Below are 25,850 nucleotides of genomic sequence, written 5' to 3'. Positions count from 1 at the left end.
ATTACAGTGTTAGAGTCAGGTGTTTCTGCTCAGCATACCACAGTGCTCTTATATAGAGTCTGAAAGCAAGAAACCATGAAGAGAGTGTCTCAGGAACTTGGCATTCCACATGCATGTAGGAACAGGTGACGATCTAGTTTACAGTATTAGAATCTTCTTTCAAAACTGACATACTTTAAAAGTGGGACAGATAATTTTGATATTATATGTTCTTTGTTAATTGTTTTGAATAATTTTAATGTTCATTGCCTTTTAATAAAATTTATTTTACTTCATTAGTTTTTAAAGTCTATCAAAATAGAGATAAATTTTAAATAAAAATTTTAAATTTCCTTTTTTCCTTCTCATTTTATTAATCTCAGCAACAGAATTCAAATTAATTAAAACTGACAAGTACATTCCACAGGTTGACATGTTTTATTAAGAATTCTTGTTCTTGGCTTCATTTCTGCTGACTCTAAATTTTTTAAGTATGCTATTGTTCTTTCATTAGACATAAAAATTTGAGCAGTTAGAGTAATTTTTTGGTATTCCCTCATAATTATTCCTCATTTTAATGTATTGTCTTCTTTTTCATTTTAAAATCTGATATTCTTTTTCTTCTTCTACTTACGCAGTACCAAATTCCTATACTTCCCCCTTTTCTCAAATATGAGTCTCAGGAATATAAACCTCCTGTATATTTATTTAGATATTTAAAAAGTATCTCCTTTATATAGTTTATGGGTTCACTTAAGTAGCCAACATACAAAACTGACCCACCATTAAGGTCTGTTAACCCAAGAGCATGATTTTAATTCCTATTGTAACAGACTCATAGTGAGTAATACTCTGTGTTCCCATGTACTTTTACAAGCTCACATAGCAGTTGTATTGTCCTGTAAGGCTACAAAATTCAAATATGCTGATAACAAAAGCTGTATAGGTTGATTAAGTTAATTGTAAGTACATCAAAAGATAGCACATATTATTTGGTTTTCTTTTGGCTCTTTTTTAAAAAAAAATAAATAAAATAACATACGCAGACACACACAAATGGCCAAGTAGAAGTTTTCATTTTGACAAGCAATTACACAGAAAACTCCCACTGCTTTTGTCATCAGATCAAATCCTAAGGCACTCTACTCTCTCAAAGTTTCAACCACTAAAATGGGTAAAGCAAAGAATACACCACAGCAAGCACTAAACAAATATAGCAATTTAGATTTTTATCGGAAGCAGTTTTTATATGCCTTCAAATTAGCACTGGAATTCTGTATATGAACAGATACATCATGTGGCAGCAGCGATTAAAGAAAGAATCCAAGAAACACTGCACTATAATGATCACATTTCAGCGTGGAAGAACAGCACTATATCCAGTCTGTTGCCACAATGTAGACACGGTGGAGAGCTGAATGGATCATGACGGAAAACAAGGGTATAAATAAAACCGCACACAGTCTAGGTCCTGAATTGGTGGTGATATAAATATCCCCAAATTATTAAACACAATCAACAACAATACCTGGCAATTTGTCTCCAAATTAAGAACAAAGCACCCAGCTCTCACCTTGCACAAACATACACTTCAGTGGTCAGTGACAAATGCAGGCTGCACTTGCAAGCTGGGAGACAGAGCAGCTGCTCTGTCCTGAGCCGCTTAAAGCACATCCGAGCCCAACTCAGGTCCTACTGTGCTTGCTCACTGCAGTTTCTCCCATGACTCCATCACCCAGGAATGGAAACCACGGCTTGCTCCCCAGCACTAGTGGGCTCCCCAGCTACTGAGCTCAGGTAAAAACGCTGAGTCCTGAAAGGTCACCACAAGGTGACCACAAGCAAAAGGAGTGTACAGGGAAGAGGAGGGGCTGTCGTGGAAAGACCCTAAACTCCAGACGCCTTGCCTTTCGAGATTCTGAACTCTGTAAATCAGAGCTGGGACAATAAAATCTGAGAATCCCAAATGGCACCAAGCCAAGCAACCAACCTAGGGGCATTGTTTAAGCAATAATCTCTCTCTCTCTCTCTCTAAACACACACACACACACACACACACACACACACACACACACACACACACACACACACACGTGCAGACTTCCGTGTAGCTATTCTAATTGCCCAGACATCCCTCTCAAGCCAAAAAGTTGTTTATTTTTTTCAGGTTTCCAGGTAACAGGGCTTAAAGAAGTATGTTAGAAAATCAGAGTATTTGCCGAAATCAAATTAATTCTAAGAGCAAAATGATTTCTGGCCCATAAACTCATATTAAAAAGTCTTGTGTTTTGCATACATACTGGAATTATGCAAACTCCCATATTAAAAAAAAATAGTAAAGATATATTTATTTCAGAGCTGACTGACAGAATCAATTTAAATTTCTCATAAAAATTCCTATCATCTTTTTCAAAATTAGCCTCGATTACGCACATTATAATTTTGAGGGTCTTTAAGAAGGCATTTCTTGCCAAAAATATAATCACTCTGAATGTATATATTATAAATAGAAGCAAACATGTTAATAAATGTTTCCCTGTAGAGTCTCTCTAAGTTTTTATTTCTCATATTTTGATTTTCTTAGAAGTGGAGAGGGAACAATTTTTAATCTTGCAAGTGCCTTACGAAACATTTCTTCTTAGTTGTATATATTTTTAATAGGTAAATAATGACTTACTGAATTGTAGATTGATTGCATGAGCAAGAGATTATTCTCACCCTTTAGACTTTTTTTTAGCCTCCTTGTCCAATCACCACTGTTCATTAGCAATTTAACCTCCTAGGCATCAGTTTTGTAATCTATAAAACAGGGATTTGTTACCAGTGCCTGTTTTGTCTACTTCCTTGGTTGGTAATATGAGGGTAAAATGGGACAGAGTGTAGGACAAAATGCTTTCTATATGTGCAGTACTTGAGAAAATGCACTTGCGAGACTCCATCTCAAAAAAAAAAAAAAATGCACTTGCTGCATTTCGGCCCTCTTATTTCCCCAGTGAGTACTGGGGCTAGTAAATTACTTGCTGCATTCTCAAGGAGGGCTTCTTGGGCTTCAAGGAAACTGCTTGTTTCAAGTGGCCTATAAATAGAGTTCGAGATTTTATTGAACTGCTGTTCTCTTTGTGGTAGATCTTGAGGGCAACCACCACATGGCCAGAGTCAGTTAATTGTGAGCAGCATGAGCCCCGTCTAGTGTTTGAGGCAGAACAAGACTAGTCGAAAGTCTGGTAGAAAATGCTCACATGCATGGTTGGTTACATAGTTCGCCTGGCGTCCTGTTGTACTCCTGTGTCTGAGGGGGCTGGAGAAGAGGATTAATGAAGGGGAAAGGTTAGCTATGGAATGCCAAGTTCACTGCTGAGTTAATTCAGTAACAAATGCATCTGGGCATACATGCTAATTTCCCTACAATTACGTATGCATTTTTTAGAGGTTAAGTTGTGGAGGGGGGCGGGGATCAGGGGAGGGAGACAGGTGGAGAACAGGAAAGGAACTAAAAATGTGGCCACCTGTCTTATGAGATACACAGGGCTAGGAGCTGGGAACTTTAGGTATATTATCTCAGTTCTCATAATAATCCTAGGAGATACCTGTTATTCTTATTTTACAGATAATCATAATTAGCCTGTACATTGTTAAAGGTCAGTGGTGAAGTTAGAATTACGATCAAGATCTGCGTGGTCTAGAGTTCCATAGTCTGAGTAAATTAGTTAGCTTACAGCTTTCTCAGAAAAAGAAAGGAAAGAAAGTGTGGTTTTTATACAGTGATAATAGAGAAGGCAAGAATACAAGTCACTCAGAAAAGACTAGGCAAGTTAACTTTTACAAAGAGTCCAGAGATTTTTTAAAAAATGAGTTTTGATTTTTTTTTAACAATGAATTCATTGCAGGATGCAGAAAGGAAAAATCAATTTTTATTACTAGTGCCAATACTTATTTTTTAACTTGGGTCCTGCTTGTTTTTCAATTGAAGAAGCAAGTTCAGAAGTCTTTCTGTATAGTAGACTATTACTCTGGTTTTTCTAACATACACATAATGCATTATTTTATCTTAATTTTCTTAAATTATCAGACCTTTAACAATGCTCTTAAGGAAACAAGGCAATCTCTTGAACTTCGATGTCGCAGAAGACTTTTTTTCAACTGTAGTGTGGAATATAGTATAGTAGCCATAATTTTCAGTCTCCTGGGTTTGAGGATGTTAATCAATTGGCAGGTTCTTTCAACCAATTTTATTGGAAAGCTAGAGGCAGAGTCTGAACTGCAGGGCTACATGTACGTGTCTCTGTTCTACCCTTTAAGTAAGTGTCATTCCCAGCTGTAAGAGAAATGTTTAAATCGTATCTGAAGTCAGTTTTCAATTATTCAGATATCTCAATTGAAAAACAATAAAAGTGGAAACAGAGTTTTAGGCACTTTCTTCAAATTATTATACTGTCCCACTAAGTTATTTCTTTTCTTTATTTTTCTTTCTTTTTTTTTTTTTTTTTTTTTTTTTTCTGAGACGAAATCTTGCTCTGTTGCCCAGGCTGGAGTGCAGTGGCATGATCTTGGCTCACTGTAACCTCCGCCTCCCAGGTTCAAGCTATTCTCTTACCTTAGCCTCCCTATTAGCTGGGATTACAGGAACATGCCACCACACCTGGCTAATTTTTATATTTTTAGTAGAGACAGGGTTTCTCCATGTTGCCAAGACTGGTCTTGAACTCCTGACCTGAGGTGATCCAACCATCTTGGCTTCCCAAAGTGCTGGGATTACAGGCATGAGCCACCAACCTGGCTGGGTATTTAGTTACTCAAACACTACTGCTAGTATTGCCCTAGTGTAATTAACACGGCAGAAAATAAGAGCACATTGCTTCCTCCCTTTGTCTCTGAACCTCCATCTTTTTTTTCTCTTGGATTTTAAGATCCCGATCTTAGAATCATATATGGAAAATATACTTGCACTGAAGTTTATAAGTATGAAGAAGAAAGCATCCAGAAGAATCGGTCAACATTTGCAATCAGTGAGGAGTATAAATAAGATGTTTTGGTTTTCTATTTGGTTCATGCTACCTGCCTGGTGTTTCCTAGAGGCAGTGTTTCATTTCACACAGATACTCATGAAGGTCTGGCCTGAAATCCTTGTAGTCTTTCCACTTAGGGTAGAACTGGGTTCATGGATGAATTAGATGGGGTTGTTTCTAGTTGTGTCTACTAATGAAGACAAGTATTTTTCTAACACATTTCCCCTGCCACTCCCTTCCATTTGGCTTTTTTATTTAGGCCTTAGAAACAACTCCAAATGATAATACTTATAAGCTGTGAAGAGCAAATACTGTCGAAACACTGAAAGTCATTTAGGCATAAAAATGAAAGTAATCCAAAATGTGAAAGCTTTTAGCAACCATCTTATGCCATCTTATGTGGATGTTTAAAGATAATCTGTGTGAGACCTTTTAACCTATTCTAGAAAATGTGGCACAGGTATAGAGTTAAAACCATGAAATTAAACACTTTCTGAGCAGTATAATTTGCTGTATTTCTAAATATAATTGTGTTTTTTTGCTCGATGGTAATATTTTTCTAGATGGGAAAGATGTACTTCTTAATGCCTTTTCTATCTTAAAATATAAAGAACCAATGTCTTGCTTTCATTCAAAATTTCCTAAATACATTCAAGTGGTTTCAGAAAAAGAAAAAGAAGAACGAAAGGGAAGGGAAGGGAAGGGAAGGGAAGAGAAGGGAAGGGAAGGGGAGGGGAGGGGAGAGGAGGGGAGGGGAGGGGAGGGGAGGGGAGGGAGGGAGGGAGGGGAGGGGAGTAGGGAGGGGAGAGAGGGAGGGAGGGAGGCAGGGAAGGAAGGAAGGAAGGAAGGAAGGAAGGAAGGAAGGAAGGAAGGAAGGAAGGAAGGAAGGAAGGAAGGAAGGGAGGGAGGAACCTGAAGATTATCCCTTTGTGAACTCTGGAGAAGGAATTCCTGGGCCCTTAAAGCTTTAAGATGTACAAACAAGGTCATTGAACATATTTGAAATCTTTGTAAAAATACAGCCTTGTACTATAATTGTACCCCCTCCCCAAACACACACACCTAAAGTATAAACCATTTTAGTCAGGTGGCTCATGGCCAGCAAAGGCCATCAGTCACCCAGCTGCCTGAGATGAGTAATAACAGTGTCAGCTGCTGTTCCATCAAAACACTGCATGTGAGGTTCCTTCAGTAAGCCTGGGACACATGGGAACATGGGTGCTCCTGTTTCCACCAACTGAATCCTTGAGGGAAAAACCTTCAAAAGCATTAGTGTCAATGCCCCTAGTTCTTAAAAGACTAAATGTATATCCATATGTCATGATGCAATCACACTGAAATTAGAGGACTGTGCTAGGATTTTCATAAGATATTTTATGATACATTACTGAGTAAGGCATATTAGAAAATAGTGGGTACAATGTGATCTGAATTTTGTAATAAATATTCAATATATAGAAAAATCTGAAAATATGCACTACAATGTTAATATTTTTTATCTCTAGGTAGTGAAATTACAGCAGTTTTATTTTCTTCCTGATCTTTTAGCATTTTCTAAATGTTCTTCAATGACCATTACTACAATGTAGTGAAAGAAGGAAGGAAGGAAGGAAGGAAGGAAGGAAGGAAGGAAGGAAGGAAGGAAGGAAGGAAGGGGAAAGAAAGAGAAAAAAGAAAGAAAGAAAGAAAGAGAAAAGAGAAAATAGTAACTCTCTAGTTCATAATAAAAATATTTTTGAATTTTTTTGACAAAGTTAATTTGTCATGCTTATAATCACTGCAAGTGAAAAAAATTTCAGTTTTCAGACATGTTATTACCATTACTCTCATCATCGGCATTAAAAATATTCATGGGTACACATAACAAAATTCTAGATGCTGCTGTACTATAATATAAAGAAAATATAGTGTACTTTGGACTTCACTGATTTTTAAAATATAAAAAAGTGATACAGGGAATATGGCAGGTATGTGTATGTGTGTGCAGGAGCAAGTGCATATAAATTCAAATATAAAGAGAATAGATATGGTGTAAATATAAACAGCATGACATACATTCATGAACGTATAATCATTGTCTGGGGGTAACTGCTTATTTCTTAAAAGGAAATGGTGAACTAACAACACATGTATGATCAAGAAAATGTATTGTCTTCTAAAATATTATATTGCATGAACGCATATTTCAGAGAGATCTCCTCTGTAATAATAACATAGATTGGTTTGGAGGTGAGCAGGGTGCATGGGGAGAGATTACATGGCTGATGTTACCTGTGTCTTATTTGTATTTTTGTTTTCATTCTTTACATCTTTCTGACATAACCAGGAGACAGCTGGTAAATAATTCAGCATTACAAAAAATAAACAAACATCAGCCTGTTAATTAAATGGCAGACTTGGGTCCTCAATGTAAATCTTGGGAACAGAGTCTTCAGTACAGAAGTCTTAAGCCGAGTCAGAATATTTGGATTCCGCCTAAAATTCATTTATCTGCTACTTATTTGTTGGTTTGTTGAAATAACATTTGAGGGACTGTAAAAACAGAAAGACCAAATCCACATTAATTGAACATTTCACTTTTTAATACTTAAGTCATAGCTATGTGTTTCCTTTTTAAATTGAAGCAAATTTTCCTAACATGCATATATGGAGAAAATGCTCCATCCACTGAACAAGGCTATGTTTCAAAGGAAAGAGATTTATTCTTTAACTAGAAAGTCAACAGAAATGAAATTGGAAGTTCACTATGCTCCTCAGATACTATTGAGCTAGAGGCTCAAAAATATAAACACGTAATATTTTTCAAAACAACAATCACCAATAAACTCTCTTAAGAAAAACAGTAAATACTTTTACATATGTTTTATCTTCGGTTTGGCCTGTAACCAAAATAATGCATAGGTTTGCATTATTCCTACTCTTTAACTGGAATAGTGTTATCATTCAAGTTACTTTTGGAAGTTGAATAAAGTTTGAATACACTTAAATTATATTTTTATGTAATGATCTGATATTATTCTAAATCTCATCTTGGTTGATTTAAAAAGTAATTAAAAATTAATAATTTATGCCTTCATATAAAAATAATAGGCTGGGCATGGTGACTCATGCATGTAATCCCATCACTTTAAGACGATAAAGCAGGAGGATCATTTGAGGCCAATAGTTCAAGACTGGCATGGGCATGGGTAATATAGTGAGATATTTTTTCTACAAAATATTTTTAAAAAATTAAACAGGCATGATGCCATGTGCTTGCAGTCTAGAGGCTACCCAAAAGACTGAGGCAGGGGGATCACTTGAGCCCAGGAGTTTGAGGCTGCAGTGAGCTATGACTATGCCACTGCACTCCAGCCTGGGAAACAGAGCAAGACCCTATCTCAGAATAATCATAATAATAAGAGTAAAATATTTGTTTTATGGATTATATTTTATCATTAAAAAGACAACTTTTTCAACTTTAATCTACTCAAGGTAATGATCATATCTGTTCAAAATTTAGGAATTTACTATGAAAACAAGTTTCTATTTAAACTTAAAGATCTTACTATTGGCTGGGCAGGGTGGCTCATGCCTGTAATCCCAGCACTCTGGAAGGCCGAGGCAGGCAGATTACCTGAGGTCAGGAGTTTGAGACCTGCCTCAACATGGCAAAACCCCGTCTCTACTAACAATACAAAATTAGCTGGGCGTGGTACTGCATGCCTGTAATCCAGCTACACGGGAGACTGAGGCGGGAAACTTGCTTGAACCTGGGAGGCGGAGGTTGCGGTGAGCCGAGATTGCACCATTGCACTCCAGCCTGGGTAACAAGAGAGAAACTCCGTTTCCAAAAAAAAAAAGAAAAGAAAAAAAGATCTTAATATTAAAGAAAATTATATCTACAGGTTCATCACCTGTACAGTATGCCTATTTATCTGCATACAAATATAAATGTATACATATGTCTATTCCAATATTTTTCATGTGTAGAGCTTTATGTGGTTGTAGTCATAGTACATATATACATTTTTGATTATTTTACTTAGAATATTTTATAAGCATTTTTACTATAAATTTTTGATTTATTATTTCACTTAGAATATTTTATAAGCATTTATACTTATATCTCCAATCTTTAAATGAGATATAAAACAGTAGGTAAACTGTAAAATAAAATATTTATATATTGTTATTTTCAATGCTTGCATAATATTTTTTGAATTAATATGATACTGCTTACTTAAACTTTATTTGAAAGCACATATTTGTTTCCAGTTTTGTTAGTAAAATTATACTTTTATGCTACTACAAAGTTTTCTACAGATTTCTTTTTTAAGATCTTTTAGAACAAATTTCTAGAAAAATGAATCAGTAGATCAAAAAGTCTATTCTTCTTTGTCTCTCAAAAGTTGAAGAACAATTCATCGTGGTGAGTGTTGGCCAAACTCCTCAGTGTCACTGTATTTCAGTTTCTTTTAAAATTATTATTATTGAGCAAATACGTATATTTTAACTTTTACTTTAGATTCAGGGGTACATATGCATTTGTTGTATAGGTAAATCACATCTCATGGGGCTTGGTGTACAGATTATTTCACCATCTAAGTAATAAGTATAAAACCTAGTAGTTAGTTACATCCTCACCCTGCTCCCTCCTTTCATCCTCAAGTAGGGCCTAGTGCCTGTTGTTCCCTTCTTTGTGTCCATATGTACTCAATGTTTAGCTCTCACTTATAAGTGAGAGCATGTGGTATTTGGTTTTCTGTCCTGTCTTAGTTTGCTAAGGATAATGGCCTCCAGCTCCATCCATGTTGCTGCAAAGGATGTGATCCTGCTCTTTTTCACAATTGCATAGTATTCCACAGCATATATGTATCACATTTTCTCCAGTCTACTGCTGATAGGCATTTAGGTTGATTCCATATCTATGCTATTGTGAATGGTGCTGTGATGAACATATGCATGCATGTATCTTTATAATAGAACAATTTATATTCCTTTGGGTACATACCCAATAATGGAATTGCCAGGGCTAATGGCAATTCTACTTTTGAGTTCTTTGAAAAAATGCCAAATGAAAAAGTCATGTTGGAAGGCTAAGGGGAAGCAGCCATGTCTTACATGGTCACAGCAAAAGCAAGATAGAGGGGTGAGAAGGTGCCTCACACTTTAGAATGACTAGATCTCACAAGAACTCACTCACTATCACAAGAACAGCAGCAAGAGGAAAATCTGCCCACATGATCCAATCACTTCCCACCAGGCCCCGCCTGAAACACTGGGGATTACAATTTGACCAAACACTTGGTCTGGACATAGATCCAAACCGTATCGATGGCTGAACTAATCTACATTCCCCATCAGCAGTGTATCAGAGTTCGCTTTTCTCCACAACCTTGCCAACATCTGTTATTTTTTTACTTTTTAGTAGTAGCCATTCTGACTGGTGTGAGATAGTATCTCATTGTAGATTTGATTTGCATTTCTCTAATGAGTAGTGATATTGAGCATTTTTTTCATATACTTATTGGCCATGTATATGTCTTCTTTTGAAAAATGTCTGTTCATGTGTTTGCCCACTTTTTAATGTTGTTGCTGTTTTTTACTTGTTGATTTGTTTGAGTTTCATACAGATTCTGGATATTCAACTCTTTTTGAATGTATAGTTTGCAAATATTTTTACCCATTCTGCAGGTGGTCTGTTTACTCTGGTGACAGTTTATTTTCCCATGCAGAAGTCCTTTAGTTTAATTAGATTCCATTGGGCAATTTTTGGGTTTTGTTGCAATTGCTTTGGCATCTTTGTCATGAAATCTTGGTGAGATCCTATATCCAGAATGGTATTTCCTAGCTTGTGTTTCAGGGATGGTATAGTTTTAGGTTTAAAATTTAAGTCTTTAATCCATTTTGAGTTGATTTTTGTATATAGCGTAAGGAAGGAGTTCAGTTTCAATCCCTGCATATGGCTAGCCAGTTATCCCATTACCATTTATTGATAGAGAGTCCTTTCCCCATTGCTTGTTTTTGTTGACTGTGTCAAAGATTAGATGGTTGTAGGTGTGTGACATTTTTTCTGGATTCTCTATTATTCATATTTTACATGCTATATTTACTTTTTATTTATTTATTTATTTATTTGAGACAGAGTTTCACTCTGTCAGCCAGGCTGGAGTGCAATGGCATGATCTCAGCTCACTGCAACCTCCGCCTCCCGGGTTCAAGCAATTCTTCTGCCTCAGGCTCTCAAGTAGCTGTGATTACAGGCACCTGCCACCATGTCTAGGAAATTTTTGTATTTTTTAGTAGAGATTAGGTTTCACCATGTTGGCCAGGCTGGTCTCGAACTCTTGGCATCAGGTGATCCACCTGCCTCAGCCTCCCAAAGTTCCGGGATTGCAGGTGTGAGCCACTATACTTGGCCTACATGCTATAGTTTTAAGAGTAATTTTAAAGTTGTTATTTTAATACTTACTGCTCAATATGCCCACATAATTTCCATATTATTTAAACTAGAAAACACAGAATACATTAAAACAGTGAAAAGTTTGTAATCACATGTAAACTTGCTTTCTTATGTAGAATTTTCTTTATGTTTAAAGGTTATGCTAAAAAATAATATTCAAACACAAGGCAGAATTTTAGTTATAAAAGTCTATAATAAAACATATTGTGTAAAAAATAAGAAAGCTAGTCTATTTTGGGCCGGGTGCAGCGGCTCATGCCTATAATCCCAGCACTTGGGAGGCCGAGGCGGGCAGATCATGAGGTCAGGAGATCGAGACCATACTGGCCAACATGGTGAAACCCCGTCTCTACTAAAAATACAAAAATCAGCTGGGTGTGGTGGCAGGTGCCTGTAATCCCAACTACTTGGGAGGCTGAGGCAGAAGAATCACTTGAACCTGGGAGGCAGAGGTTGCAGTGAGCCGAGATCATGCCATTGCACTCCGGCCTGGGGTCAGAGTGACACTCCGCCTCAAAAAACAAAACAAAACAAAACAAACAAAAAAGCTAGTCTATTTTTCTTTTACTTTTCTTTCTTTTATTTTTTTTTTTAAGACAAAGTCTTGCTCTTGTCCCCCAGTCTGGCACGATCTCAGCTCACTGAAACCTCCGCCTCCTGGGTTTAAGCGATTCTCCTGCCTCAGCCTCCTGAGTAGCTTGGATTACAGGTGCGTGCCACTATGCCCAGCTAATTTTTTGTATTTTAAGTAGAGATGGGGTTTCACCATGTTGGCCAGGCTGGTCTCGAACTCCTGACCTCAGATGATCTGCCCGCCTTGGCCTCTCAAAGTGCTGGGATTACAGGCATGAGCCACCACGCCTGGCCAGTCTATTTTTCAAAAATATAAATCTGCAGTATAGAAGAGCTTTCTTACGGTATGTTAATAAATTTGTATTAAATACATTTTTTCTTTACTCATTTTTCTTTTTACTACCATTGCACATTTCAACAAAGAGAATTAGAAAAGCAAGGAAAACCTAACTACCACCAAGAATCAGCAACAAAGGTGGAAAAATTACTGGAATGTGAGTCAGCCAGATCCAGCCATTTCCCCAACTGAGCAACCTTGGGTAAATCACTTTCCTCTCTCTGTTTCTATTTTCTTAACTGTCAAATGAGATTGCAATCAGATATTGGATGTGGAAATGACATGTAAACTGAGAATCTAAAGAGTTGTCATTATATGACAGTCTGCACTAAATTTTATAAATTTGGCATTACACTGATTTTTAAATGAACTCCATGAGTTTTACTGCCAGGCAATTCTAAGTAATAACACAATATAAAGGCATATGGCCATCAGCATATGCCAATATTTATTCGTAAACCAAAGGATAGAGGAAGGATGTGTAAAAATTTAATTTGTAGGCGTTTCCATACAGCTTTTGCTGCTGCACAACTTTTCAAACTGGCTAACCTATGGCTCTCAAAAAAGTTGTATCTTTTGAAAAGTACCTCCCTCCATAAGCCCCATGACATTTCTGTTTAAAACAGAACAAAACAATATAATGGCAATCTGTTGTGAAGACTGTCGCTGTAACATCTTGGGAGAGAAGCAAAGACAAAGAATGAAGAAGTGTAGGCCGGGCGCGGTGGCTCAAGCCTGTAATACCAGCACTTTGGGAGGCCAAGACGGGCGGATCACGAGGTCAGGAGATCGAGACCATCCTGGCTAACACGGTGAAACTCCGTCTCTACTAAAAGGGGCGGGCGCCTGTAGTCCCAGCTATTCGGGAGGCTGAGGCAAGAGAATGGCGTGAACCCGGGAGGCGGAGCTTGCAGTGAGTTGAGATCCGGCCACTGCACTCCAGCCTGGGCGACAGAGCAAGACTCCGTCTCAAAAAAAAAAAAAAAAAAAAAAAAAAAAAAAGAATGGGGAAGTGGTCACAGGCAATAGCAGATGCAACAGACATATCTACTCACAACAGGGAATCAATAAATGTTAACTGGATATAGATAATAAAAGAGGATTATTTCACTGGGAAGGAAGAGAACCCAGTGTAGAGAATAAATTTGAAAGTGGAGCCCTTGTTCTCTCCAGTGAAAATACATATTATCTAAAACAAGTTTTCAACTTCTCACTAAAGTCCTGACTGTTGTGGTCAACAATATCAGAAGCAGAGGGACACATTTAAAAGGACCAGGTGACACCTAATTGAAGCCCTTTTGCTGATCAATCAATCACTCTCTGCTGTGGTAGTGAACATTTCTTTCTTAATTTACGTGGTCTCAAATTACGCTAAAATGGTCAAGAGAATGAAGAGAATCTATTTGACCTCAGAAGTCAAATGCTTTGCCTTCTTCACCACATTTCTGAATAAAAAACACTAATTATAGACCAGTGACTGAGTGGGTATAAGTATTTTTAATATTAGCTTGTGTGATGGTTTTGCATGAGCTAGAGAGACAATTTTAAGTATGTTCTGTGGTGCGGGTGGACAGGCCTCTGAGGAGTTGATTTCAACCCTTGCCTGTGGGCAGGAGTCCCAGATAGGGCTCAGTCCTAGAGAACCTCTGGTCTATAAACTGGTCTTTGTGGAACCAGGTGAAGCCAGTGTGAACTCACCTGGGGGTTTCCTTATCTGTATTATTAGAGAGATTATTGTATTTCTGCATTCATTCTACTTGATTATTTTGTGTCATTCCTTTTTTGTTCTTCTCTGCCATACATATTTATGCCAAAGTTGAAACTTCTTGATATAATGTCATTTAAACCATTTGCATATTTTCCATGTGCCAAGCTTTATTCTAAATTAAATAATCTTTATTTTAAAAAAGGCCTTGGTTTATGAAATAAGACTTGGGAAAACTCAATATCACTCTATCGTGATATCAGTATCTTCTAGTAAGTGGCCAATATTATAACATTTTATTAGATCAAATATAAATAGTGATAGGGACTTGTATTTTAAAAGTTAAGATGGTTGGAATACCAGATACAGATTATGCTAACTTTAAGAATTTCATCAAAACAAAGCAGTGACAACTGGGACAGATCCTAACCTAGACCACAGGATCTGGGATACAAGACCAACATTTTGTATTAAATACCCCAGTAAAAGTCTTTACATAGAAAGGATTACTTTCACTGTACTTTTTACACTTAATTTTCATAATGCAATCAGATGTCAAACTCTTTGTCCTAATAAAATGAATTATGTGGGAAAAGTTCCACTTTTTATTATTTATCAAATACATAATTCAGTAAGGTTTCACAAATTGTATGATGTCTTCTCCTAATTTGCACCCAGTACTTACTTCTCATTTAAGGATATGATGGACACAAAAATATGGATATCCATATGCAGAAAAATGAAATTGGACCCTTAACTCACATCATACACAAAAACTACTTGAAATGGATTATAGACTTAAACATAAACTGTAAAACTACTAGAAGAAAATACATGAAAAAAGCATTTTGGCATTGGTCTAGGCAATAATTTTTTTTGGATATCACTCCTTAGAAAGCACAGCTGACAAAAACAAAATAGATAAATGGAATTACGTCAAATTAAAAAGTTTCCCTGTAGCAAAGGAAACAATCAACAGACTGAAGAGACAATCTACAGAACGGGAGAAAAATTTGCAAACATTTGATAAGGAGTTAATGAACAAAATATATAAGGGACTCAACTTAATAAAGAGAAAACAAATGACCCAATTTTAAAAATGGACAAAAGGACTACTTGAATAGGCACTTCTCAAAGGAAGATATACAAATGGCCAACAGATATCTGAAAAGATAGTCAACATCACTAATCATCAAAGAAATGTAAATCAAAACCACAATGAGTTATCTGTTACTTCACACCTATTAGAATGGCTAATATCAAAAAGACAAAAAATAACAAGTGTTAGGGAGGATGCTGAGAAAAATAACCCTTTGTACCATGGGTTGGAATGTAAATTGGCGCAGCCATGACAGAAAACAGTATGGAAGTTTTTAAAAAATTAAAAATAGAATTACCATTTGACCCAGCAATCTTGCTTCCGGTATATATCCAATTAAATGAAATCAGTGTCTGGAATGGAAATGCACACTCCCATATTTATTGCAGCATTATTTACAATAGCCAAGATATAAAATCAACCTCAGTGTCTACTGATGGATACAGAAAATGTGTTATACATATATGTATACCAAATGACCATACAATTGTAATTATTTGCTTTAATTTTGAAAGAAAAAGATCCCAAAGGAATAGAAACTAGGTAAAACATCAAAAAAAGTTTTCTTTCTTGAGGAAACTTTATTGTATATATAACGTTGAAAAATTAGCCTTAAAAAAGAAGGAAATTTTGTCATATGTGAAAACATGAATAAAACTTGGGGACATTATGCTAAGTAAAATAAGCCAGGCACAGAAAGGAAGATACTGCATGATCTCAATTATATGTGGAATCAAACTCATAGAAACAGAGAATAGAATGGTGGTTGCCAGGAGCTGGGGAGCAGCAGACATTGTGAGATGTCGGTCAAAGAGCACAAAGTTTCAGTTAGGCAGGATGAATATGTTCTGGAGACCTAATGTACAGCTTGATGACTATACTGAAAACACTCTATTGTGTACTTGAAATGTGCTACGAAAGTAGATCTTAAATGTTCTGATATGGTTTGGCTCTGTGTCTCCACCTAAATCTCATCTTGAATTGTACTCCCATAATTCCCATGTATTGTGGGAGGAACCTGGTGGAGATAGTTGGATTGTGGTGGTGGTTTCCTCCATGCTGTTCCCGTGGTAGTGAATAAGTCTCACAAGATCTGATGGTTTAATAAGGGAAACCTGTTTTACTTGGCTCTCATTCGCTCTTGCTGCCGCTATGTGAGACATGCCTTCTACCTTCCACCGTGATTGTGAGGCCTCCCCAGCCACGTGAAACTGTAAGTCCAATAAACCTCTTTCTTTTGTAAATTGTCTAGTCTCAGGTATGTCTTTATCAGCAGTGGGAAAATAGACTAATACAGTAAGTTGTAACAGTAGAGTGGGGTATGGCTGAAAAGATACCCGAAAATGTGGAAGCGACTTTGGAACTGGGTAACAGGCAGAGGTTGGAACAGTTTGGAGGGCTCAGAAGAAGACAGGAAAATGTGGGAAAGTTTTGAACTTCCTAGAGATTTGTTGAACGGCTTTAGCCAAAAGCCTGATAGTCATATGGAAAATGAGGTCCAGGTTGAGGTGGTCTCAGATGAAGATGAGGAACTTGTTGGGAGCTGGAGCAAAGGTGATTCTTGTTATGCTTTAGCAAAGAGACTGGTGGCATTTTGCCCCTGCCCTAGAGATTTGTGGAAGTTTGAACTCGAGAGAGATGATTTAGGGTATTTGGCAGAATAAATTTCTAAGCAGCAAAGCATTCAAGATGTGACTTGGGTGCTGTTAAAGGCATTCAGTTTTTTAAGGAAAGTAGAGCATAAAAGTTCAGAAGATTTACAGCCTGACTATGTGATAGAAAAGAAAAACTAATTTTCTGAGGAGAAATTCAAGATGCAGAAATTCGCATAGGTAATGAGAAGCCAAATGTTATTTCCCCCCAAAATGGGGAAAATGTCTCCAGGTTATGTTAGAGGTCTTCATGGCAGCCCCTCCCATCACAGTCCTGGAGGCCTGGGAGAAAATAGATTTGTGGGCTGGGTCCAGGGTCCCTGTGCTGTGTGCAGCCCAGGAACTTGGTACCCTTGGTCCCAGCTGCTCTAGCTATGGCTGAAAGGGGCCAAAGTATAGCTCGGGCCATGGCCTCAGAGGGTACAAGCCTCAAGCCTTAGCAGTTTCCACGTGGTGTTGAGCTTGCGAGTGCACAGAAGTCAAGAACTGGGGTTTGGGAACCTCTTCCTAGATTTCAGAAGATGTATGGAAATGCCTGGATGCCCAGGCAGAAGTTTGTTGCAGGGGCAGGGCTCTCATGGAGAACCTTTGCTAGGGCAGTATGGAAGGGAAATGTGGGGTTGGAGCCCCCACACAGAGTCGCTACTGGGGTACCACCTAGTGGAGCTATGAGAAGAGGGCCACTGGCTTCCAGACCCCAGAATGGTAGATCCACCAACAGCTTGCACCATTCGCCTGGAAAAGCCATAGACACTCAACACCAGCTTGTGAAAGCAGCCGGAAAGGAGGCTGTACCCTGCAAAGCCATATGGGTGGAGCTGCCTAAGACCCTGGGATCCTGCCTCTTATATCAGCATGCCCTGGATATAAGACATGAAGTCAAAGGAGATCATTTTGGAACTTTAAGATTTGACTGCCCTGCTGGATTTTGGACTTGCATGGGGTCTCTAGTCCCTTTGTTTCGGCCAATTCCTTCCACTTGGATCGGCTGTATTTACCCAATTACTGTACCCGCATTGTATCTAGGAAGTAACTAACTTGCTTTTGATTTTACAGGCTTATAGGTGGAAGACACTTGCCTTGTCTCAGATGAGACTTTGGACTGTGGACTCTTGAGTTAATGCTGAAATGAGTTAAGACTTTGGGGGAATTTTGGAAAGGCATGATTGGTTTTGAAATATGAGGACATGAGATTCGGGAGGGTTCAGGGGTGGAATGATATGGTTTGGCTCTGTGTCCAAATCTCATCTTGAATTGTATTTCCATAATTCCCGCATGTTGTGGGAGGAACCTGGTGGGAGATGGTTAGAACATGGGGGTGGTTTCCCCCATGCTGTTCTCATGGTAGTGAATAAGTCTCACGATATCTGATAGTTTGATAAGGGGAAACCTGTTTCACTTAGCTCACACTCTCTCTCTTGCCACTGCCATTTGAGACATGCCTTTTGCCTTCTGCTATAATTGTGAGGCCTCTCCAGCCATGTGAAACTGTCAGTAAAGCTTTTTCTTTTGTAAATTGCCCAGTCTCAGGTATGTCTTTATCAGCAGCGTGAAAATGGACTAATACATTTTCTTACTACAAATATATATATAAAACTAAGTTGATGGATATGTTAATTAGCTTGAGTGTGGTAATCATTTCACAATATCTACAATATCAAAACATCAGGTTTTATGCCATAAATCTAGACAATCTTTCTTTGTCAATTATAGCTCAATAAAGCTGTCAGTGGGGGGAAGAAAATATAAAACTCAAATAAAATTATTTTTTCATAAGTAACAAAAAAGGGATATGTGAGATCCCCATCAAGTAGGACTTATAATTATTTAGGCAGTTTTCACTTTGAAGAATTATACTGTAACTCATAGATATGAAAAAGACTGTAGGAATTTTACAACTGAGGACACTGTCACCATCAGACAAAATGTCCCTTATCCAAATTCGCATAGATGTTGACCATCTGAGTCAGGCCTAGAAAACACAACAAGATTCTCCATTTGGTTATTGTTTTATTTTATTACGAAGTTTTGTCTCATGATTCCTACTCAGGTAGTTAGGCCTTTTCCCTCCACCCCCCACTATTATAGCTCCATTGGTTTATATAATCAAAGTAAATCAGTTTATGGAGAAATTCAAATGAACTGCTTCCCTGTTGTTCCTGTGCATACCTCCGATGTGACTGCTGGGTGCACTGAGGTGTACTAAGGTAGTTACTACTCTGTTGTGGTCTTCATAAAGAGTAAGACTATTTCTGATTGTCATGCAGTGATCAGAAATAGTCATGCTCCTAATTCATCTTGGAACGAGGTACTTCCTTCATCCTGGAATAAGATACCTCCTTGAAAAAGAAAATAAACTCAGAAGAAGGCTCTCAAGGGATGCAAAATGAAACTGTGTTCTGGCTCACAGACATATGTCTAAGCTTTGGGGGATGTGAAAGTGTTAGAAGAGTCTCCTAGGTAACAGGTTCTAAGATAGGTCCTCAACCACACTGAGGAAGAAATGGGGCCACGGTGTAATTGAGGCAGGTGACCCTGGAGAGTAGGTGGTTATTTCACGGCCAGATGATTCAGTTCCTTGTTGTTATCCTTTGCTTTCCCTGGGTCTTTTGAAGAATCCATCCTTGTATCAGGTGTTCTATTGGCTATAATCAGGAAAGCTGTATTGATCAATTATGAAAGCAAAAAACCCTGTGAAGTAATTGTGGTGATGAAAACAAACAGCTAATGGAAACATATCTCCTGAAAGGAACTCTCAAGGAACTCAGGGAAAGAGAATTGGAGCTATGAGTCTCATGTGGGACTTTCCTATTATTGACAACCTGCGGAATCTGGGTTTTATTGTTAAGACTGGGAGTGGTTTCCTTAACACAGGAGATTTTTTTTTTTTTAAGGGAAAAAACTCTGGGTTAGAGTTTCAAATGTTGGGTTAGATTTAATCTAGATTCTGAATGGAGTGTGAATTAGTTTCTCTCTTTGGAAATTAATGGATGGTATAAAAATAATCTTAAAAGCTCAAGATATCACTGTCATAGTTATTAAAACCCCCATAAACCTGTGTTTGAAATGTACCTTATAAGCAATAATATTTTAATTAGTTATTATCCAGTAATCATGCTATGAAACAGATATGAAAATAATTTTTGGAAAAGTGACAGGTTCTCACTTACTTGGAGCTCCAATACTTATTATCAGAAAACACATTTTATTTATTTATTTATTTATTTATTTATTTATTTATTTATTTATTGAGATGGAGTCTCACTCTGTTGCCCAGGCTAGAGTGCAGTGGCAAGATCTCGGTTCACTGCAACCTCTGCCTCCCGAGTTCAAGCAATTCTCCTGTCTCAGTCTCCCGAGTAGCCAGGACTACAGGCATGCACCACCATGCCCAGCTAATTATTGTATTTTTAGTAGAGATGGGGTTTCACCATATGGGTCAGGCTGGTCTCAAACTCCTGACCTTAGGTGATCCGCCCACCTCTGCCTCCCAACCTGCTGGGATTACAGGCCTGAACTATCACGCCCAGCCAAAAACACATTTATTATAAAGGTAGAAAAAACTAATTATGTCACCAGCGTTTATTTCTTTATACACATATATTAAGCACAGAAGAGCAGTATGACCTTATTTTAAAAAGATGCTAAAATCAATTTTGGATGTAACATGTGTTTTGATTTTTCTCTGCATCTTCCTGATGATTGTGAACTTATTCACATAATAACAAAATATGTGAAGACTTTCTCCAAACTGTAAATAATTACTCTGAGTTGGGATTATATCTTCATTATAAAATTTTTCTATTTGTGCTCCATTATCAGTGGGATATAATGATAAACATTTAAGTAATGTCATAAAAAAATAAAACTTTAGGGTGAAACCTACTTAGAAATTGTATCATAGAGATGAAGTATCATGAATGTAAGCGGCAGTGGAGGTGGGAGGTAACTGTGAGCTCTCCTTGCATGTTAAGTTTCTCCTGGGTCATGCAGCTCACTACCCTAGACTAGAACTCTCTTTCCATCCATATTCACTAGCAACTGGATCCAAGTTCTGGAGTGAACTCATACCTAGGGTGAGGAATAGTGAGCAAACATTTACTAAAGAGAAGGGAAGCTTTAAAATTTGCATCATTTTAATCTTTGTATTTAAAATACTTTATAGCAATTCAACATCTTAAGACAAAACCTTTAGACTCACATTAGTTACATCTCTAGAGGTCATTTCAAATGCTGCCATTTAAAAATAAACTTCTCAAGAGACACACAGAAATCATTGGCTCTTGGCATTAGAAAAGGTGCTAGTAGTCATGTAGTTCAAATCCCTATCTTGTCATTAAGTTAAAAATATTGATAGAATTACATTTTTTTCTGTTAACTATAGTTGAGCCTTAACATTGCAAGAGAGCTCTTCCGAACCTTTCATAAATGTGGAAATGTTTGTATAGGCGTTACAGGTCATGAGCCATCAGGTTCACTCATGAAAAGTAAAACTATCAGGTAAATATTGAGGGTGTTTTGATTAATGGACATGTTGCCTTCATACTATTGTCTATGTTTTAATAAAATTAATAACATTAATAAATTATTTGTGACAAGGTCCCAAATTTCTGGTGAACATGTGTTATAATAATTTGCTCTACAAAATGAAGTGACACTGAAGAAACATTTTTATATTTGATTTGGTTCAGAGGATAAAATGCTGATGTTTAGCTAAGTTGTGGCAAAACAATTTAAGGTTTTTATTAAAACTATTTATTACATGTGAAGTACAGTACCACTAGAATAGATGAGACATTTGAAGACAAAAGATTTTCTGTATAATGCCACTGGAAAATTAAATGGTATAAAGGAAGTCTAGAAAAGTAAGAAACTGAGGCATAAAACAGCTAAATGACCTGCCCAAGATCATTCAGCCATGTTAAGTGGATGAACTGTGAGTAGTAGTATAGGTTGTCTGGCCCCAGAATCCACGCATCTGACAACTTCACTATGCTGCACTACGAAGCACGTTGATGCATATGCCTGTACTTTGCTTTAATTGCGATCAAGGACAAAATGGACAGCATCCTATTAGAACATGGCCTTGCAGAGCACTACCCTTACTCAGGATATTATTCCTGTTATTTCACATGTGAAAAAATAGAATCATATAAAGGTTAAGGACATTTCTCAAAGTTACATAGCTATTTTGAGCTGAAAATTAAAGATGAAGATACTGTCTAACAAAGTTGGTAATTGACTTACATCAAAGGCAAGGCTGAAATTTTTAAAAAGAAAGCTTGGTAACATCTAGCATTTATTAAGCATTGGTCACATTCCGAGGACTTTGAATACATTTTTATTATCCTCTCAACAGTCTTGAAAGATAGACTCTCATTTTATCCCATTTTATGATTTTATAATATGTTACAAATGAGGAAATTGAGTCTCAAAAAATTTTAAGTGACTTGCCCTCCATTACATGCCAGGCAAGTTACAAATCAGGATTTGACTCCAAAGACCATGTGCTTTCAAATACACCTTTGGAAGATCCCAGTTTATATTTCCATGCTAGCAGTAGAACATAGGGAAATGACAGAAGGAGAAATTCCTTAATTAGGCACACATATTTCCTGCTTCTTGCAGTCTGTCCCAGACATCTCCCCCTCAGCCTGCATGGCTAATGCCCTTCCACCATGCATGGCTCCTCCAATCTGAAAAGCCTCATCATGTCCACATTGAGGGGCTTATTTATCTTCTGAGGTTGCCTCACTGGAATGCTCCGTGAGCCAGAAATTTTACAAAACAATAAAGGATGTTATAACAAAGCATTGAAAGTCCTGAAGTAAGTTCTATATCTGAAAAAAAGAGTGGGTGCTAAGGAATGTCAAATAAACTTTTATAGGCATTAATATATTCAGTTACATTATAACATTTTGGAAGTGTCTACGCCTGAATGGAACAAGGTAATTCTCTCTCTCTTATTTGAATACTTACTTGATTAACCACATGAATAATTCATTTACTGACTCTGCCATTAACATCTTGAAATATGAATCTCTATATAACCAGACGGATATGTATATTTCTTTTCTTAATTTTATACCATAATATATTCTCCATCTATTTAAATGGAAGAATTCACTTGCTTTTTAACTTGAACTCCTTTCAGTACCTAATATAAAACCCCCAAATGTTAAGAATGTTGACAATGGTGGCTAGATATATGTCAATCAATGTTTATAGTGATAACTAGAGAAAAAAATGTCTTTGATCTTGTTTGTGTTTGTATTCATAGAAAGCCCTTCTGTCCTAGACCAGTTGACCCTGAGGCTGGTATCTCCCTTTGTTTACCTAAAACTTTAACAGGGTGTGAGTAATGATTTTCTATGCAATGGTTATGACAGCTACTTACTTTACATTGGATGAAAGGTGGGAGGAATTGTGTAAACAATTCTGTAATGATCCTTTTTATAACTTCTAGGAAGACATAGTCCCCAGTTCATATGTAACACAGAGCTTGTTTTCTGCTGATAGATTAATCTTTTAAATTACCCACCTTCTCTCATCAAAGAAAACTTTTTTGTTGTTGCTTTTGTTTTTTTTTTTTTAATGCTGTTTTACTTAGTTGCTATTCCTTTTGGGTTACTTTCTTTTATAATTAAAGCAGACAATCACTTCAATATAGACACTGAGATGGCAGAACAGGAATGAAAGCAATCCATCAAAAATCTCAAGACAGGACTGAGAAGGACCTGCAACATCAGGACCAACTTTCTTTAATTCTAGACTCTGGATAACCTCTCTTGATCTTCCTTCTCTCTGATAGTTTTTTGGCTTACAATATTAAGAATACAGACAGAGAGGAGACAGAGTGGAGGTAATACTGTAGAATGTCTGGAAATCCACCTTGCAGACCACTCCTTCCTGGGACAGGCTAAGGAACACTGGCAACTGATAGCATAATTATTTCTTAACTGAAGAAACTCAAAACACATGTGCCTAAAGCAAGTGAAGGAATATTGAAAAGAATAAGGTGCAAACAAATGAAGGATTTACAATGAACCAAAAAAAAAAAAAAAGTTAAAGTGGCACAGTGTTTAGAGCAGTTAAAAGGATGATAATTTACAAAGCAATGCTGCTGAGAGTTGAAAGTTAACACCTGTCTAGATAGATACTACGTTAGAATGCCAATGTCTGAAAATGCCTGCTTATAACCCCTAGGACTTAACATTGAGAATTTTGCTTTATATTGATGTCTGCTACAGAATTTTCTCAAAAGGGTCACAATGAAATAAAAAGCTTTTTTTTTTTTTTTTTTTTTTTTTTTTAAATTGGGAGGAAAATAAAATGAGAATGCTGAAACATCTGGTCTCTTTCATTACAAGAAGCAACAGACAACTATGTAAAACTGTCAGAGCAAGCAAATAAAAATATGTATTAGAGTGAGTTAGTAAGAAAAAAAACTCTCAAGAAAGATATCTCAACATTGTGTTTATAAAGGCTCAGGGAGGGTGAATTTGTTTGGGAGAGAGGGGGAGACAAAAATAAAAAGAAGTGCCTTGAGGGATACAGACCAAAGTTGCTGGCCTCAGGGTAAGAAAACATACTCTCCAAGACTAGCAAGTCATGGAAGCTTTGCCAGGACCTTGGAATAGTGGTGCTTGAAGAACCCCTGGGAGGTTACAGGACGTGGAGAATGGTGGCTTGGTACAATTCTGAGGTCAGCCCCTGCACCTCTGGGCTCCAAGGTTGGATGTAGGCCCAAATACCCTAGTGATCTTGGCATGGAGGCAACAAAACCATCCGTCATCAGAGCAGTATGTGGCTTGGACATTAATCATTTCAGCCAGTGTGAGTTGAAGATCTGAGAATCCTCTCCATGAAATTTTAATACAACCCTAGTCCCAGGGAGGGGTGGACAAATAAGGCAAGGAAAGACAATAATGGGTATGATTGAAGCTTTATTTATTCAACATCCTGGTGACTTGAATTTCAGAGTTTGATTTAAGATAATTAGAAAAACAATAGGTTGTTTGGCATTGTATCAGGAGTGGGATAAAAATTATACTAAAACCATCATTCTCAGCAAACTAACACAAGAACAGAAAATCAAACACCGCATGTTCTCACTCGTAAGTGGGAGTCGAACAATGAGAACGTATGGACACAGGGAGGGGAACATCACACACCAGGGCCTGTTGGGGGTGGGGGGTTAGGGAGGGATAGCATTAGGAGAAATGCCTAAAGTAGATGACGGGTTGATAGGTGCAGCAAACCACCATGGCAAGTGTATACCTATAACAAACCTGCATGTTCCGCACATGTATCTCAGAACTTAAAGCATAATTAAAAAAACAATAAAAAATAAAAAATTATACTGTTAAAAATATACAATTTTACAAATGCTCTCTGACTTGAAGACCCTAGCGTGAGCTGAAAACATCTTTGTGACATTGAGTGCCTTGATTTGGTTAAAAAGGTAAATACAGTTATTTTAGAAGAGCATGATATGGTTATTTTGTTAAGTTAAAAAGTGTATTACGTATGTTTTTTCTACCACTTGAAAAATGCAAGGCTTTATTCAGACTGATGTAAATAAATCTGGGAAAAAGTCATATGTAGCAAAAGCTACATATTTTGGGGCAGTCATAAGCTTTCTCTTAATTACCTAATTTCTGAGTTACATTAGTATTCTCATCTTAGAAATGGAAAATTGGAACTAGAGATTACCCAAGTGAACTTATGAAAACAATAATTATTCAACAATTGAGCTGGTGAAAATCTTTCTTTCTTACCTACCATTTTTGTGCATGTTTTTTTTTCAGGTCACAGTGGATTATATAGCAACATTCTCCTCTTGAGTTCCCAATCCAGCCCCCAATTAAAAAAATATGACTGACATAGGGAACAATTGCTACCCACTGGAGGGTGTCATGTTCTTCTATTATGTGCAGAGTGTTTTCTAAAACCTTCTCTCAAATGCCTTTAGAAGTAGAATATGTAATTTTAGGCTATGTAATTCATGATGGTCATGCATTATTGCCAAACAGCATATTTTCAACAATTATA

The 25,850-nt window shown here is 37.2% G+C and overlaps 1 protein-coding gene across 7 annotated transcripts in view; it reads right to left on the bottom strand.

Moving 5' to 3' along the window:
- Nucleotides 1-25,850, bottom strand: part of ARHGAP24 (Rho GTPase activating protein 24) — a 520,693-nt gene that overhangs the window by 173,794 nt on the left and 321,049 nt on the right. For 2 of the 7 annotated variants that reach the window (XM_045393334.3, XM_005555335.5), the window contains exon 1: nt 1,553-1,752. The exons of 4 other annotated variants lie outside the window; for them this stretch is intronic. Coding sequence is in view for 1 of the 3 variants with exons in the window: in XM_005555335.5 (XP_005555392.1) it covers nt 1,553-1,565 (13 nt within the window). In the remaining 2 variants the exon portion in view is untranslated. Of the gene's footprint in view, nt 1-1,507; nt 1,753-25,850 lie in introns of those variants that run through there. One more of the 7 variants, XM_045393333.3, reaches the window with a different exon arrangement.

The sequence above is a fragment of the Macaca fascicularis genome, chromosome 5, assembly GCF_037993035.2.
Source record: "Macaca fascicularis isolate 582-1 chromosome 5, T2T-MFA8v1.1".
Taxonomy (NCBI): Eukaryota; Metazoa; Chordata; class Mammalia; order Primates; family Cercopithecidae; genus Macaca; species Macaca fascicularis.
Note: the sequence above shows the minus strand (reverse complement) of the source record. Positions and strands in the feature narration are given on the sequence as shown.